Raw genomic sequence first — 15,428 nt, forward strand, 5'->3', positions numbered from 1 at the left:
TTAAGGTTTATTTTCAGCTAGATGGATTTCTGGTTATCTAATCTCCCAGTTTTTCAATAATATCTTGTCTAAGAGTCCTTATTCCTGAGATGCAGTTCAGTCTGCTTTCATGTTATTAAGACATTCTTTTCTCTAGTGTAAAAATTTCACTTTCCATTTGAAAACTTGTTTTCTTCCCTGCTCGGTTTAGACTTCACTGGATTTCATTGTCTTTCTATTCCTATTGTTTGTCAACTGTGGCTTGACTTGGAGTTGTTAGAGTGGTGGTTTGTTCTGTCTACAGTCACTTTGGTCATGGTGGAGTTAAAGTGACGAATGTCTTCAGCAGGGAGACCCAGCATCACATGTGACATTCGCGGCACTGACGCATATTCAGCTGGACAGTGACCAGTGCTTTCTCCCTTCAGGTTGATGACCCCAAGGAAGGCAGCGCCTCCATAGCACCCTGTTCTAATTCACCACTACATGTAGCTGATGGACATACAGCCCCTAGACCGCCACAAGAAGGAAATAGAGCTTGCATTCTTGTGGACAGTCGTGAAATCACTTCTGGTTTAGAAGTAATTTCCTCGCTAAGGACAGTTCATGGGTTACAAGTAGAGGTTTGTCCTCTTAATGGCTGTGATTACATCGTAAGTAACCGCATGGTGGTAGAAAGGAAGTCTCTGTCCGAAATGTTAAATAATGGCAGTAAGAACAAGTTCATCGAGCAGATCCAGCGCCTGCAGAGCATGTTTCAAAGGATATGTGTGATTGTGGAAAAAGACAGAGAAAAAGCAGGTTTGTACTTTTCAAATGTTTATAGGATTGTATACCAAATTGACTTGTTTAATTTATCCTTCTGCTGCTATGGGGGAATCATTTCATACTAAATACCAGTATGCTTTTCATTAGTCATTGTATTTTAATGAGGTTCATGAAAATTGAACAGTGAGAAACCAAAGACAAAGCAGACTAGTCCTAAGACCTTTCCAGGCACGTCGGAAAGGATGAGTAGTACCTCAGACAGAGCCGCCTCGGGGAGAAGTAGGAGTCAGGTGCTTAGCAGCCAGGGTTCGCAGGGTTGGTGGGAAGAGCTGGGAGTTACACCTACCTGAACAGCGTCTTTGTTACAGAGCAGTAAGGGAATGGCTTGTTGGCTGTAATTGTTGAGTATAAGTGAAGATGGACGTGGGAGGGGCAAGGAGGGTTCATTGTGAAGGCGGTAAGATTGGGTGTATATAAGTCACTGAAGTGGGTGTCTAGGTTGTACCTAGAAAATGCAAGATTGGAATCATTGCTGGAAGATTTCTCTGTTGAGAATAGTGCAGATCATGGGATACAGAACCATGCATTGGTTTCTGATTTCTCTACAGCTCTGTAGATATTTCATTGACAAGTCATTGCCTCTGAATAACAAATATGTTTATTGTTGGTAAGACGTTTGCCCTGCTCATCTCATGGTGTTATAAGGATGAAGTAAAACCATGCTGTGGAAAGCCATTATGGAAATATTGAAAAAATTAAGTAAAGGGACATAGTGGTTTGTATAAAACATTGGTTTAGAAACTGGGCAGCATTTTTCTTCCTCCTTCCATCACTAATGAATTAGAACATTGTATCTTGGATAGGTCACTTTATCTTTCAGGAATTTTGTCCTTTTTTTTTTTTCCTTATTGGAAAAGTGAGGGATGGAGAAAGTAGTTTAAAACAAAGTGGAAATATGGTAGACGTGATGGAAAAATATCTTTATGAGGAACTTATAATGAGGAATGCAAAAAAAGAAGTAGAATATGGAAAAGAAAGTGAACAGGAAAGGTAAGGAATGATATGGTAGCATTAGAAGGCCGTCCAGGTATTTATTTATTCGGTTAGTTGTCATTGGAATCAATACACAACTTTATATCAACTAATCCAATATTTAATGAGCTTCTTCATAGGTTAATTTCAGTTCAAGGCACAGATAGTTCCCCTTATTCTATCAGATATTGAAGCGTAGTTGTAGTTTCTCATTAGTAGAAGGTACCACTTGTTAACTCAGTGATAAGATGCTAGAATTCTAATAAAGTGTACCAATTATTCTCCCTGATTTTAGTCACTGACCTTCATTTTCGCTGAATATGAAATTTTTAGGAGACACATCAAGAATGTTTAGAAGGACAAAGTGCTATGACAGTCTGCTAACCGCCTTAGCTGGGGCTGGAATCCGAATCCTTTTCAGCTCTGGACAAGAGGAAACTGCAGATTTACTAAAGGAGCTATCATTGGTGGAACAAAGAAAGAATGCTGGTATTCATGTTCCAGCCGTGCTGAATCCTAGTAAATGTGAGGCTCTCCAGTTCTATTTAAGTATTCCCAGTATAAGTTATATAACTGCCTTAAATATGTGTCACCGGTTTTCATCTGTGAAAAAGATGGCTAACAGGTATGTCTATTTTACTAGTATTTTTATTAATTTTTTGTCTTTTTTTTTTTCAGAGCTGAGGACCAAACCCAGGGCCTTGGGCTTGCTAGGCAAGCGCTCTACCACTGAGCCAAATCCCCAACTGCATAGTATTTTTAAATGGTTACTATTATAAGTATTTAATTGTGTGTGTGTGTGTGTGTGTGTGTGTGTGTGTGTGTGTGTGTGTGTGTGTTTGTGTGTATGTGTGTGTGTGTGCATGCCCCTGCCTGCCTGCCAGTGTGCACATCAGAGTCAAAGGACAGCTTTTGGGAGTTGGTTCTCTCCCACCATGTGAAGTCTCAGGGATCAAACCCAAGTGGTCAGGCTTGGCAGCAGACACCTTTACCCATCTTGCCAGCTGCTCTGTTATGATTCTTGTAAAAACATTTTCTATGCTTTTACAGCTAGATTCTTCTTTCTGTATGCTTATTGTCCGTAGAGTTGGTATTTTAAGAGCATATAACTTGGATATATATATATATATATATATATATATATATATATATATATATGATATATTTGGATATATATATATATTTAACTGGTACCTTAGTATTTTTTGCATCACTTTCTCCCTTTCTAACCCCTCCCAGCTACCTTCCCTCAAGTCTACCTGTAATGGGAAGTTTTCCTGTGTCCCTCCTGGCCCAGGATCGGGACAAATCTCCCACCCACAGTCCTTCAGCCTTTTATAAAAAAATCATACAGAGGCTTGATATTATGTATAACTGCTTGGCCATTAGCTCAGGCTTATTACTAGCTCTTACACTTAAATTAACCCATAATTCTTATCTATGTTTAGCCACATGGCTTGGTACCTTTTCCTAGTTCTGCCTTGTCATCTTGCCTCCTCTGTGTCTGGCTGGTGACTCCTGACTCGCCCTTCTTCAACCCAGAATTCTCCTGTCTGCTTGCCCTGCCTATACTTCCTGCCTGGCTATTGGCCAATCAGCATTTTATTTATCAACCAATCAGAGCAACACATTCACAGCATACAGAACGATATCCTACAGCATCTACCCCATGTTCTCCCCAACCTGATAGCCTCTTTTTTTTTTTTTTATCATTGTTACATACATGTTATGTGCATGCACAAATATATGTAAACACCACGTACTGAGTCCATTTTTGTGTGTATATGGTTTCAAGGCTGACCATTCTACACTGCACAAGTAAGAAGGCTCATCCCTGGGAGAGGCTAATTCTCCTTCTCCCAAGAGTTATTAGTTGCCTGTAGTTCTTTGTCTGTGGATGGATCCTGGGAAAATTTCCCCTTTCACATTGACATGTCCATTGGTACTGCCTTGTTCAAGTCTTATTTATGCAGTCATTTCTACTTTATCTTTGTCGAACTGCTCCCCTTTCCCCATCATGTCTGTGAGCAGATGCTCTGGCCTGTCCTTCATCCATCCTGTTGCTAGACTTTCCATGAGCTTATTCCAGCATTTCAGGTTGGTTTTTCTTGGTGTTTGTTGTTGAATCCCTCTTTTGTATATTGCATTTCATTCAAGCTGTTTGTGTTCCCAGTGAGTTTATTCTTTGAACATATTCACAGTCATTCTTTTGAGTTCCGTCTGATAGATGCCATTATTGTATGACTAGTAATTCTTGGACTTGTCTTGGTTTTTATGTTTATTCTTTCATGTGTATATATTTGTTATTCCTGTTTTTATATATAAATATTATGTTCACGTAATGGTGTAATATCTTTTTTATGTCTTAAACTTGAATTTCTCTGAATACTAATGAAGTTGGTAGTCTCTTTTTAAATTAAAATATAATTGCATCATTCCTCCCTTTCCTCTTTCCTGTTCCACTCATTTCACCTCCCTCCTCCCACTCTTGTAACAATGGCCTTTATTATTGTTACACACACATACACATAACTATATAAATACAACCTGCTGAGTCTGTTTTACTTGTGTGTATGATTTTAGGGCTGACTTCTTGGTATTGGATAACTAATTGGACCCATCTTGGAAACAATTAATTGTCCCTCTCTCTATAGTCATTAGTTGCCTATAGTTCTTTGTCTATGGGTAGGGCCCTGAGAGATTTTTCCCCTTCCATGTTAGTATGTCTATTGGTATGACTTCTTTAGGTCTTAAGTAGCCATGTTGTTGAGGTATCATGGGTGTAGCTTCCCTATCATTTCTAGGAGACACAATCTCACAATAGATTTCCTGGTCTTCTGGCTCTTAAAATCTTTTCACCACCTCTTCCCTAAGCCTTCAGTGAAGTTGTATTGTAGATGTATCTACTGGGCCTGAGCATCTTACAATTAGGTGATCTCTGCATTTTGACCTGTTGTTTTCTGTAATGATCTCCCATCTGCTGCAAAGAGGAGCTTTAAATATATATGTATATGATATATTATGTCATAATATTATATATAATTTCATATTGTTTAATATATATTTGATATTTAATATATGTACTACATATACTTTGTGTTATTATATATCATATATATGTGTATGTATATGCTTTGCCTGCATGTATATCCAGAAGAGGATGTCACATTCCTGGGTATTAGAGATAAGACAGTTGAACCACCATGTTGGATGTTGGGAATTGAACTTGGTTCCTCTGGGAGAGTAGCCAGTGCTCTAAACCATCTTCCCATTTCCCAAAAGCAGCATCTTTGTTGAAGACTGAGAGTTATACTTATCTGTGGGTAGGATCTCCTCTAAGAGCCATGGCCTAACTAGCCACAGGTAGTTGACTAGGTTTAAAGTATCAGTTGTGGTTACTTTCTCTTATCTGTAGGTAAGATGAGCTAATGCTTATCTATCTGCAATTAGTCCTTGAATGTAGAAAAGTATCTTAACTGAAATACTTTTGTCCGGAGAGTGGCCCTGGCCAGATGTATGCTAATGAAGAATAAACACAGCTAGGGAAAGTTATCCAATTACCCCAAATGTATAGGGGAAGTTGTGCCCAAATAAATGATCAATTACATTGTTATAAGTTCTTGTGAGATTAATGAAATGGAAAGGCTACAATAACACACAAGAAATTCACTGCAGGATATATCTACTACATCCAAAAGCCAGTATCACCAAGACTCCTTGAGTTTTGGCTTTATCCTCTGGAAAAACCCTTGGCTCTTCCAGGTAATAATAGCTTTTGCCATTGGCAGCTGAATTCCTACTTCATATTTCTGTATGCAGCAGGGATTCTATTAGGCTATGGCTCTTGTGGGAAGCATCGTCAGCCCAAGTAGCATAACTTCATTTAAGCTATATTTATAAATATATTCACTTATATGTATTTGTATGTCATGTTAGGTAAATACTGAAAATAGTATAACTCCTTAAGGCTTTTTGCAAAACCCTTCAATTTAGGTTCCCTCTTCCCAGGTTGTGTAACGTTGACAGCAAAACCTCACCTGCACACCTCAGGGGTATCAATCCCAGTCACCTAAAGACTTCTCCCCCTAAAGGCCTACCCTTTAAGGGCCAGTCTTCCAATACCTCAGCTTCACCCTCAGCTTCAGTCAGGTTTCTACAAATGAATATTCTGGGGAAGATTTCATAGATATTTGCTCCTTTGCAGATCTCATGTTTTAACTACTGTAGGTGATTGAGATGGTCCTACTATGTGCCCTTGGAACTATATAGACTATGCTTTTTCCAGACTCCAGAGCTGGCCTTCCTCTGCCTGAAATCTAGAATTGAAGGAGTGCAAAGCCATGCCCAGTCTACTGTCAGTTTAAAGAAAACAAGTTTTTGTTCTGTTTAAACTAATGCTAAGGGCATTTAGCTAGATGCACAATGGAAGAGGTCTTTGAATGTGTACTGGTAACTGAATACAGTGCCTCATACCTGCTAGACAAGTGCTCCATACTGAGACATGATAAAAATAGTAAATGTCATAAAAGCCAGGTTCACTGTTTCTCTTTCTTTTCAGCTCACCTGAAGAAATCTCCGCATGTGCTCAAGTAACTCATCAAAAGGCTGAGGAGATCTACAGATATATTCACTATACATTTGACATGCAAATGTTACCAAGTGATCTTAACCAGGATAGACTGAAATCTGATGCATGCTCAGCACTCAAAGTGTGATTATGAAAGAACTCTCACAATACTAAATAATCATTGTAGTTTGTGATTACCAGCTTAAAATATGTAAATATTTCATCTCTTAAAGATATCTTTACATATTGTAAAGCTTTTTATTTATAGACGACATAATTTATTTTTAAAAGGAAATCTTTGATGTTCCATAATCATTTTGACTGAACTGTGAAATAAGTTTTTATTGAATAAATCAAGGCTGTGTGGTGTTGTTCAGACTGGCTTAAGCATCTAAGCAAGCAAGCAAGCCAAGGTGCTGGGAGATGATCAGCTGCTTCAGTGCTTCTTGCACAAGCTTGAGGACCTGGGAACCCGAGTTCATCCCCAGTACCCATGTAAAGGCTAGATAGAGTGGTGCACACCTGGACTCAGTGCTGAGGATTTTAGAGACTGGAGGATATCAGTTTGCTAACCAGTATGGCAGAATTGGTGAGTTTCAGGTTTTTGGGGGGCCATCCCTCACCCCTACATTTTCCCCAGAGTACTCTTGAGTAGAAGCAGCAGGAAATATTAGTTAGAAGGATAGAGGAGAGAGAAAAAGATAGAAAATAAATACAGCATAACCTTGGGAGAACCTGCATCCTAACTCATCAGGCCCTGACTTGACTGTCTCTGCCAAAGGGCTTTTAAAAAATGCCAAGGGGTGGAGCAAAAGACCTCCCCCCAGCACAGCTAAGTGCAGACCACCTTAGACACCTGGTATCCAGCCTGTGGTCCAATCATCCTCTTTATGCACACCTGCTGGGTAAAGCCTAAATGGGTTCCAACACAGGTTCAGTGGAAGACTTGTCTCAAAAATAATGTGAATGATAGATGAAAATATCCCATGCGGCTGGGAGGTGGTGATGCACACCTTTAATCCCAGCACTCGGGAGGCAGAGGCAGGTGGATCTCTGAGTTCGAGGCCAGCCTCGTCTACAGAGTGAGTTTCAGAACAGCCAGAGCTACACAGAGAAACCATCTCAAAAAAGGAAAAACAAAACAAAACAAAACCCCAATAACAAAAAATATCTCATGTTGATCTTGGGCCACCACACACATACATGCTTCCTTGTGTGTACACATCTGCATACATACACAGCAAAGATGAATATGACTGAGAATACTAGCACACTGTAACCCAAGGCAGTAGGCACAAGTTTGAGGCTAGTCTTGGCTACAAACAAGAACCTGTCTTAAAAATCTAAAAACCACTAAAAGCAAAGTGTATTTTGGAATTTTTCCAAGTGTAAGTACTGTGATTTGTTAGCATAATAGTTTCTATAACTGGTAAGAACTGTTTATAAATAACATGTATATGAATTATAATATTTAACATACTAAGTGTACTAAGTCTAGGACCTTAAGAGATGGCTCAGGTTAAGAGCACACACTGCTCTTTCAGACTCAGAACCCCCATCAGGTGACTTAGAACTGCCTAACTCCAGCTTTGGTGCATCCAATTTCTCTAGCCTCCTTGTGCAGTACACTCACATGTACACACGTACACACACACACACACACAAAAAAAAAAAATAAATAAAATAAAATAAAATAAATGTATTAAGAAGTCTAAATATGGCCGGGCGGTGGTGGCGCACGCCTTTAATCCCAGCACTCAGGAGGCAGAGGCAGGCGGATCTCTGTGAGTTCGAGGCCAGCCTGGGCTACCAAGTGAGTCCCAGGAAAGGCGCAAAACTACACAGAGAAACCCTGTCTCGAAAAACAAAAAAACAAACAAACAAAAAAAAAAAAGAAGTCTAAATATATACTGAGTAAAATGTATGTTGTGAGGCAAATGATTTAATAATTAAGATCAAATATTTAAGTTATATAATTTCCCCTAAATGTCTCCAAATACAGTCAATATTTTAACATGAACTTTTGCTTTAACTCATTCTTACGCCGTAAATATTTTAAGATGGGTCTGTTTATATCTGCAATGTGAATAAGACTGTTTCTTCTGCCAGTGGATGTCCTCGCCTCCATCCTTTCTCCTATTGAGTCACAAGAGAGCTTCCCTAACTTTACACATGACAGGAACTTCAGAATGCATCTAATTCAACGTGCTTTTTTATTTTCTATTGGATCATAAAAATTAGGTCTTGAAATAATTAGCTTGTTCATATTTATACTGGCAATTTGAAACAAAACCCAGGAAGAAACTTTTTATAAAAATGTTACTCAGTTCTGAATTTTGTTCATCTGAAATAATTTTAAAACCCCATCTCCTAAAATGCCAGTGATTTATCTGTTCAAAATTGTTAAAATCATCGAAAAAAAGTATTCAAAAATATTGACCAGTACACAATTAGCAATTACTTCAAATCCAAATCCACACTGATTATCTAGTCAGTGTAGGCTTAAATATTGCTAGCTATAAAGCAGATCTAGTGGCCCTCTTCTAAAATACTACCTATTAATCTCAACCAGCAAAGTATCACATTAAGGATTGACAGCTCAAACCCTTGTTTTGTTTTTTTTTTTGGGGGGGGGCAGGGGCTCTAAAACATCCTTTTTTATAGCTACCAACACCTGCTGGTTTTGTTGGCCATGGGGGGCGGGAGAGGAGCATTACTGGGAATTGAACCTGCATTCTAATTGCTTTGCCCAGCTTCCTCCCACCACTTAAGAACTTCCTATGTTTTATGTTTTTAAACCACCTTTTCTTACTGTTTTTCTTTTTAATTACGTGTATGTGTGTGTTTGTGCATATTTGAGTGCAGATTCCTGTGGCAGCCAAAAGAGAGTAATCTGTCTCCTTGAGCTAGAATTACAGGTGTTATGCATTGTCTAACATAGGTGGAGGACACCAAATTTCATGTCAACAAGAGCAGCAAGTACTCCTAACTGCTGAGCCATCTTTTGATCCCCTTAATTTTGTTTTTGAGACAGAGTCTTATTAAATTGTCTAGGTTGGTCTCAAACTTGCAGTTCTTCCTGCCTTATAGCTGAAACATGACTGAAGCACCAGGCCTAGCAACTGGCTTAATAAAAAAGCCTGCTCTACATATTGAGTTCCAGGATACACAGTGAGACCTTGACTGGGAGAAGAGAGACAGACAGAAACAAAGAGAGGGAATGAATGAATGATTTGTACTATATGTTCCAGTGTGTTTTTAGGAAACTTAAGAGGGAGCAGTAACTGTAAGGCACTCCAGGATCAAGAGTGGCCAGGCCCCACTGGAGGACCTCCAAAAGCCATGTTCCTCCCACATAATACTCTAAGAACCATATTGCTGAACCCAGCCCCATCGGATGCAGTCAACCAAGCTCCACCTTACTGAGTAAAAAGCCCAAGCTCAAGACTTGAAATCCCACCAGTTCCCCACCCTGAAAACCTCCACCCCCAAGAAATCCTATATAAACCCTTTCTTCTGCTAAGTTATTTGCTGCTTGCCCAAGAAGACGCAGCCACCCTCCTGTGTGGGGTTATTGTGTTCCCCAAAATATTGTACACCCTAATAAACTTATCTGGGGTCAGAGACAGAACAGCCACTAGATACAAAGGCTAGAAAATGGTGGCACTCACACCTTTAATCCTAGCATTCCACAAGCAGAAATCCATCTGGGATCTCTGAGTTCAAGACCACATTGGAAACAGCCAGGCATGGTGACATACACCTTTAATCCCAGGGAGTGATGGTAGAAGGCAGAAAGATATATAAGGCGTGAGGACCAGGAACTAGAAGCATTTTGGCTGGTTAAGCATTTGGCCTGGTTAAGCATTCAGGCTTTTGAGCAACAGTTCAGCTGAGACCCATTCTGGATGAGGACTCAGAGGCCTCCAGTCTGAGGAAACAAGACCAGCTGAGGATCCGGCGAGGTGAGACAGCTGTGGCTTCTCTGATTTTCCAGCATTCACCCCAATAACTGGCCTCAGGTTTGATTTTATTAATAAGACTCTCTAAGATTCATGCTACACTCCTGGGTTTTTTTCCCCCTCCCAATAAATCTCATGTGAGGTTTGCTGTGTTGTGTGACTTTGTGTATTCCTTGTCTCCAGGCTGCCAGGATACCTTTCTAAACAAGCTTTAACATGTGCATTGGGAAAAAAATTCCTTCTCATAGCTGTAACACACTAACAAAATGCATTCTTTTTCTGATTAAATAATTTAAAAAGAAAAAAATCCGTAAACAAATACTATACAAATTTAAAATTTTATTTGAACAGTCTAACTGGATGCAAAGGGTAGATGAATATGTAATGCAACCAGAGGACAAATAACTTATGTCAAACTTAAAACAATGGCAGAATAAAAGTCAGCTTCTAAAGGAGCTGTCAGAAAGGGAAAACCTGATTATTATGGCAGAGTAATTCCTTATAAAGGTAGATCTATCAACTGTACATAACATGGCTGCAGAATATAACAGAACCTGTCCTCTGGTTCACTTTATAAAATAATAGAGAACAATGAATTAGAGATAGAGGTTTCACAAACAGACCAAGTTATGATAAATTTTAAGAAAAACTATCAGAAGAAAACATGTAAAACATAGACCAACTGAATAACATAACTGAAACAGTCAATGAACCAGGCAGCAAAATACTATAAATTTTCATTCCAGTATTCACCAATCCAAACTCTAATTCCAGCTCCTTACCTCTCCTCACTTCAAGGTTTTTAAAAATTTATTTAAAAACCTATGTGAGACATGATTACTAAAGTAAACAGACTTGGGTGTTCAAGAAACTTAAGCTTTATATACATTAATATTACAAAAATAAAACTTACATCTACATACACAGGCAAAGTAATTTTACTTGTATTATACTGTAACACTCAGGAATGCTCTACAGGATGTTAACCTTGCATACAAACATAAGACATCGTTTGGAAACAAATCTACATCCCCTTATTACAAAGAAAATACCCATTCATCAAATGAGAATATAAGAATGCTCTGCTTGATGGTAAAACTCCTGCAAATGTATTTACTATCAGTCAGAATTAGAAAAGTAATAATCTTTCTCTTCTTCATCTGATTCTATGGCATCATCAACGAAACACTTTGCAATAGCAGTGTTTTCACCTAAATCTGTAAAGAAAAATTTAATGAAAAGGATTAGTATATTTAGTAATCTTCAGTAATTTTTTTTTTTTTTTTTTTTTTTTTTTTTTTGGTTTTTCGAGACAGGGTTTCTCTGTGTAGCTTTGCGCCTTTCCTGGGACTCACTTGGTAGCCCAGGCTGGCCTCGAACTCACAGAGATCCGCCTGGCTCTGCCTCCCAAGTGCTGGGATTAAAGGTGTGCGCCACCACCGCCCACGATCTTCAGTAATTTTAATAGAAGTGAAACCAACTCCAACAAATTAAATGATAGGTCTGTCTACTTGAGAACCAGTTAATTGTAATACTATCAAATAGAGATCATATTGTAATAGAACTAAGCTATGAAATAAATACCTTTGTTAAACAGGGTTTTTCGTATTGATGTTAGAGATGAGAGATCATTTTCAACCTATAAAAGAGTGTATGTTAGTGGCAAATTGCATCTCCTGTGATGCCTCCTAGATGAAATCAAGCATGCTTTATCCCCAGAGTACTTTAAACATAGGCCTGTTACATCACTTTTATAACTAAAGCAACCAAAATCTTGAGTTTATCCAGAGCAAAACCCATAACTTAGTGCTGTTTCCCACTGCTGGCAAACGTTTATATCCATAAGAAAATACTATCAGCTAATGCTACAGAAGGCAAAGAATAGTCTATAGCCTATAAAAGTTGCCCAAATATACTCAGTACTTATCTTGGTTTAGAATACTTTATTATTATCCCTGTAAGATGAGATAAAGACATCATTTACTTCTCGTAACCACTCAGTGACAAGCCATTGTCTTTATCTAAATATGCATAAATTAGAAAAGTCTAGTCACTTTCGTAGTGTAATGAGGCTGCTACTGGTAATTAGACCTTGAAATGAGTACTTTTAACACAAAATTCTGGGCTCTTTCCACACTAACACACTGGCTACAAATACTAGACTATGAAAAAGAACTGGGTAAATCTCAATTTTGTTCATTGCTTAATTTTAACACATTAAGTAAAACAATCAAATAGGCCCATGTGGTGGTGGGTGCCTTTAATCCCAACACTTGGGTTGCAGATGTAGGTGGGTCTCTGAGGTCTCTGAGTGTGAAGCCACCCTGTTCTACAAAGGGAGTTCCTGGACAGCCAGGGCTACAAAGAGCCATGTAGCCCTACCATGTCTCAAAACAACAACAAAAAAACAAAAAAGGAAAGAGAAAGAAAAATGTGTTTCTAATAGGAAGGACCCAAAGATTATCACAATTTACCTCTCCTCATTGAGTAGAGAAAACAATCAAGTGCACTAATTTGCTGTGCTGATCCATGGTCTATGGATCAACAAAATGGACATCACTTGGGGATTATTAGAAACGTGAATTTCTCAAGTCTACTGCATCAGAATCTTGACTTCACAAGATCTCAAGTGACTTCTACAAACATTTAGATGAAGGAAATAGTTACTTAAGGTACTTTATGAACACAACCAAAAAAACAGACCAAAAGTCTAATCTTTGGATTCCTATTTCAAGGCTTCCTAACAATGTTAATTTCAGGTCATTTTGCAAGAACCAAAGTTTCATTCTCATTAAGGAATAAGGAGATAGAAAAAAAATCAAGTATCTGAAGAGTACTGAGAAGTAGTCTGCCTAGTTCACTTATAAAATGGATTTCTTTTTAAGTAATGAGCCACTAAGTTAATTTTAAACCAAGGTCTCTGAAGAAGTATTTACTATTTCTTGTGGCTAAACTCATGAAGATAAGTATGATTATATAATCCCAATCTGAGAAGAATTTTACTTAACAAATTTGTAGTATAAAGATTTTAAAGAGAGGAAAAGATGGCCATATTTAGCCTGAAGAATTACTTTCCTAAGTAACTTTCTGTGTTTGGATTTTAAATACTGGAATGCTAAAACAAATTGAGTCACTAAAGCTGAAAGAATCTGAACCTGTTTCAAAGATGTAAGAGACTGGATAAAATTCTTATTCTATATAGGCCATAAATCAATTTGTCTGGATTCACAGTTGTTGAACGGATACAATATTTTTGTATATTGCTTTAAATGGCCTTTTTGGACTGGTATATTCCAATTAGTTTTCAAATGAGAATTTTTACCCATTCTCATCTTCATTCAATTGATATAGCTGTCATCTATAAATAATTCTACAGTGTGTATGTATTTACTTCACTAATAGCTTCATATTAGAATTAGATTAGGTTATAAGTTCCTAGAGAGGAAAGACTGTTATACAATTTATACCGACCACAATTTATCAAGTGTTATAACTATTCAACATAAAAGTGTCAGATAAATAATAAAAATACTTACTGTCTTTTTCCTAATGTTGCCCCAGACAAAGCCATTACTCTTGCCACATTTTTTAGCATTTTTTTGCATATGGAAAACATATTTATCATAATCATCACTGTGTGAATACAAAATAATATCAAGATGTCAAGTCAACATTATCATAATTTTACCCATATGCTGAACAGCAATTAATAAAAATCTAAAATTTACTTAACTTCTCTCAAAAGAATATTCTAGGAAATTATGTTTTTATTTTGGCCACTATCCCACTGTGGTGGTTTGAATAAGAATGGCACTACAAGAGAAGGATTAGAAGGTGTGGCCTTGTTGGAGGAAGTATGTCACTAGGGATAGGCTAAGGTTTCAAAAGCCTAAGCCAGGCCCAGTGTCCTTCTCTCCCTGCTGCCTGCAGATCCAGATGTAGAACTCTCAGCTACTTCTACAGCACTGTCTACATACTCTCACCATAATGAGAATGAACTAAATCTTTGGAACTGCAAGCAAGCCCCAGTTAAATGCTTTTTTTTTTTTTTTTATAGCAGATGTTATAGTCATGGAGTCTCTTCACAGCAACAGAACAGTAACTAAGACATCCATATAGGTTTATCCCTAAAACGCTTAACTTCCTGTCTTTGGTATTTTTTCCTGTTCACTTCCATTAATCTAAATTGGATATTGGAGTTGATCACTTTTAGGCTATGATGTACAAAAACTATCAATTAGTATCTTCCAATTAAGTTTCCAATCCAACTTAGCAAGCCTTTTCTTTCTAGATAATTGTGTTTCTTGTCCCCTTTCCTCACTATGAAGAGTTTAGTTTAGCAAAGATGATTGATCTGTAATGTACATACAAAAGCTGAAGTCAAACAGATAGCTATTTGCATTCTCTCCCTTGGCCTCAAGATCTTACATGTACGGTCTATTATCTTTTTTCCTTATTGATTATTTTGGAGCAGCTACAAAGATACGACATGTAAAAATTTATAAATTTGATTATATATTAAGATATGTATCTTAATCACAAACATTGCTATTCAAATGAATAAATCCATCAGCTGCTAATATACTGCTTAGTGAATGACACGTCTACCCAGATTAGCAGCCTATAGGTCTACTTTCCAAATGATTGTTTTGTACAACAAGTTAAGTTTTTCACTTTAGAAGTTTTAAAACTATCATTAAAAGTAACCACATACACACACCCCTTTTCAAATTTTGAGATAGTATCTTACTATGTAGCCCTGCTGTCATCAAACTCAGTGATTTGTGTCTCTGACTTCCAAGTGCTGGGATTAAAGGCATGTACCACCATGCTTAGCAAGATAACTTCTAGCCTCCTTGAATACTGCAACACTAAAGTAGGATTCCTGGGTCAAAGTTCATAGTTATATAAATAGTTACCAACAAATGCAGCTGCACAGATAATACTGATGTGTATTTTTTCACTAACATGCCATGAAAAAATGACTGATTCATTGTTAAGTGGCCGTAATGCTAAATATATTAGAGACATGAACATTTTTGTATTAAGCTACATTATATTTTTTTTTGAAGATTTTAGAGTATTAGTTATGTGTGCATGTGGAAGCCGGGAGGTTATAC

General features: G+C 37.7%; 2 protein-coding genes across 2 annotated transcripts in view; one reads left to right on the plus strand and one right to left on the minus strand.

The window, feature by feature from the left end:
- Fancm (FA complementation group M) overlaps positions 1-6,722 on the plus strand; it is a 57,779-nt gene extending 51,057 nt beyond the window's left edge. Inside the window, exons 21-23 of the mRNA XM_059279474.1 lie at positions 408-780; positions 2,113-2,404; positions 6,338-6,722. Coding sequence (XP_059135457.1) covers positions 408-780; positions 2,113-2,404; positions 6,338-6,494 — 822 coding nt within the window. The 3' untranslated portion in view covers positions 6,495-6,722. The remainder of the gene's footprint in view (positions 1-407; positions 781-2,112; positions 2,405-6,337) is intronic.
- Positions 6,723-10,627: 3,905 nt separating this feature from the next.
- Positions 10,628-15,428, minus strand: part of Mis18bp1 (MIS18 binding protein 1) — a 32,808-nt gene continuing 28,007 nt past the window's right edge. Inside the window, exons 13-15 of the mRNA XM_059279366.1 lie at positions 13,845-13,941; positions 11,893-11,947; positions 10,628-11,525 (exon numbers count right to left, since the gene is read on the minus strand). Coding sequence (XP_059135349.1) covers positions 11,428-11,525; positions 11,893-11,947; positions 13,845-13,941 — 250 coding nt within the window. The 3' untranslated portion in view covers positions 10,628-11,427. The remainder of the gene's footprint in view (positions 11,526-11,892; positions 11,948-13,844; positions 13,942-15,428) is intronic.

Source organism: Peromyscus eremicus, chromosome 14 (assembly GCF_949786415.1).
Source record: "Peromyscus eremicus chromosome 14, PerEre_H2_v1, whole genome shotgun sequence".
Taxonomy (NCBI): Eukaryota; Metazoa; Chordata; class Mammalia; order Rodentia; family Cricetidae; genus Peromyscus; species Peromyscus eremicus.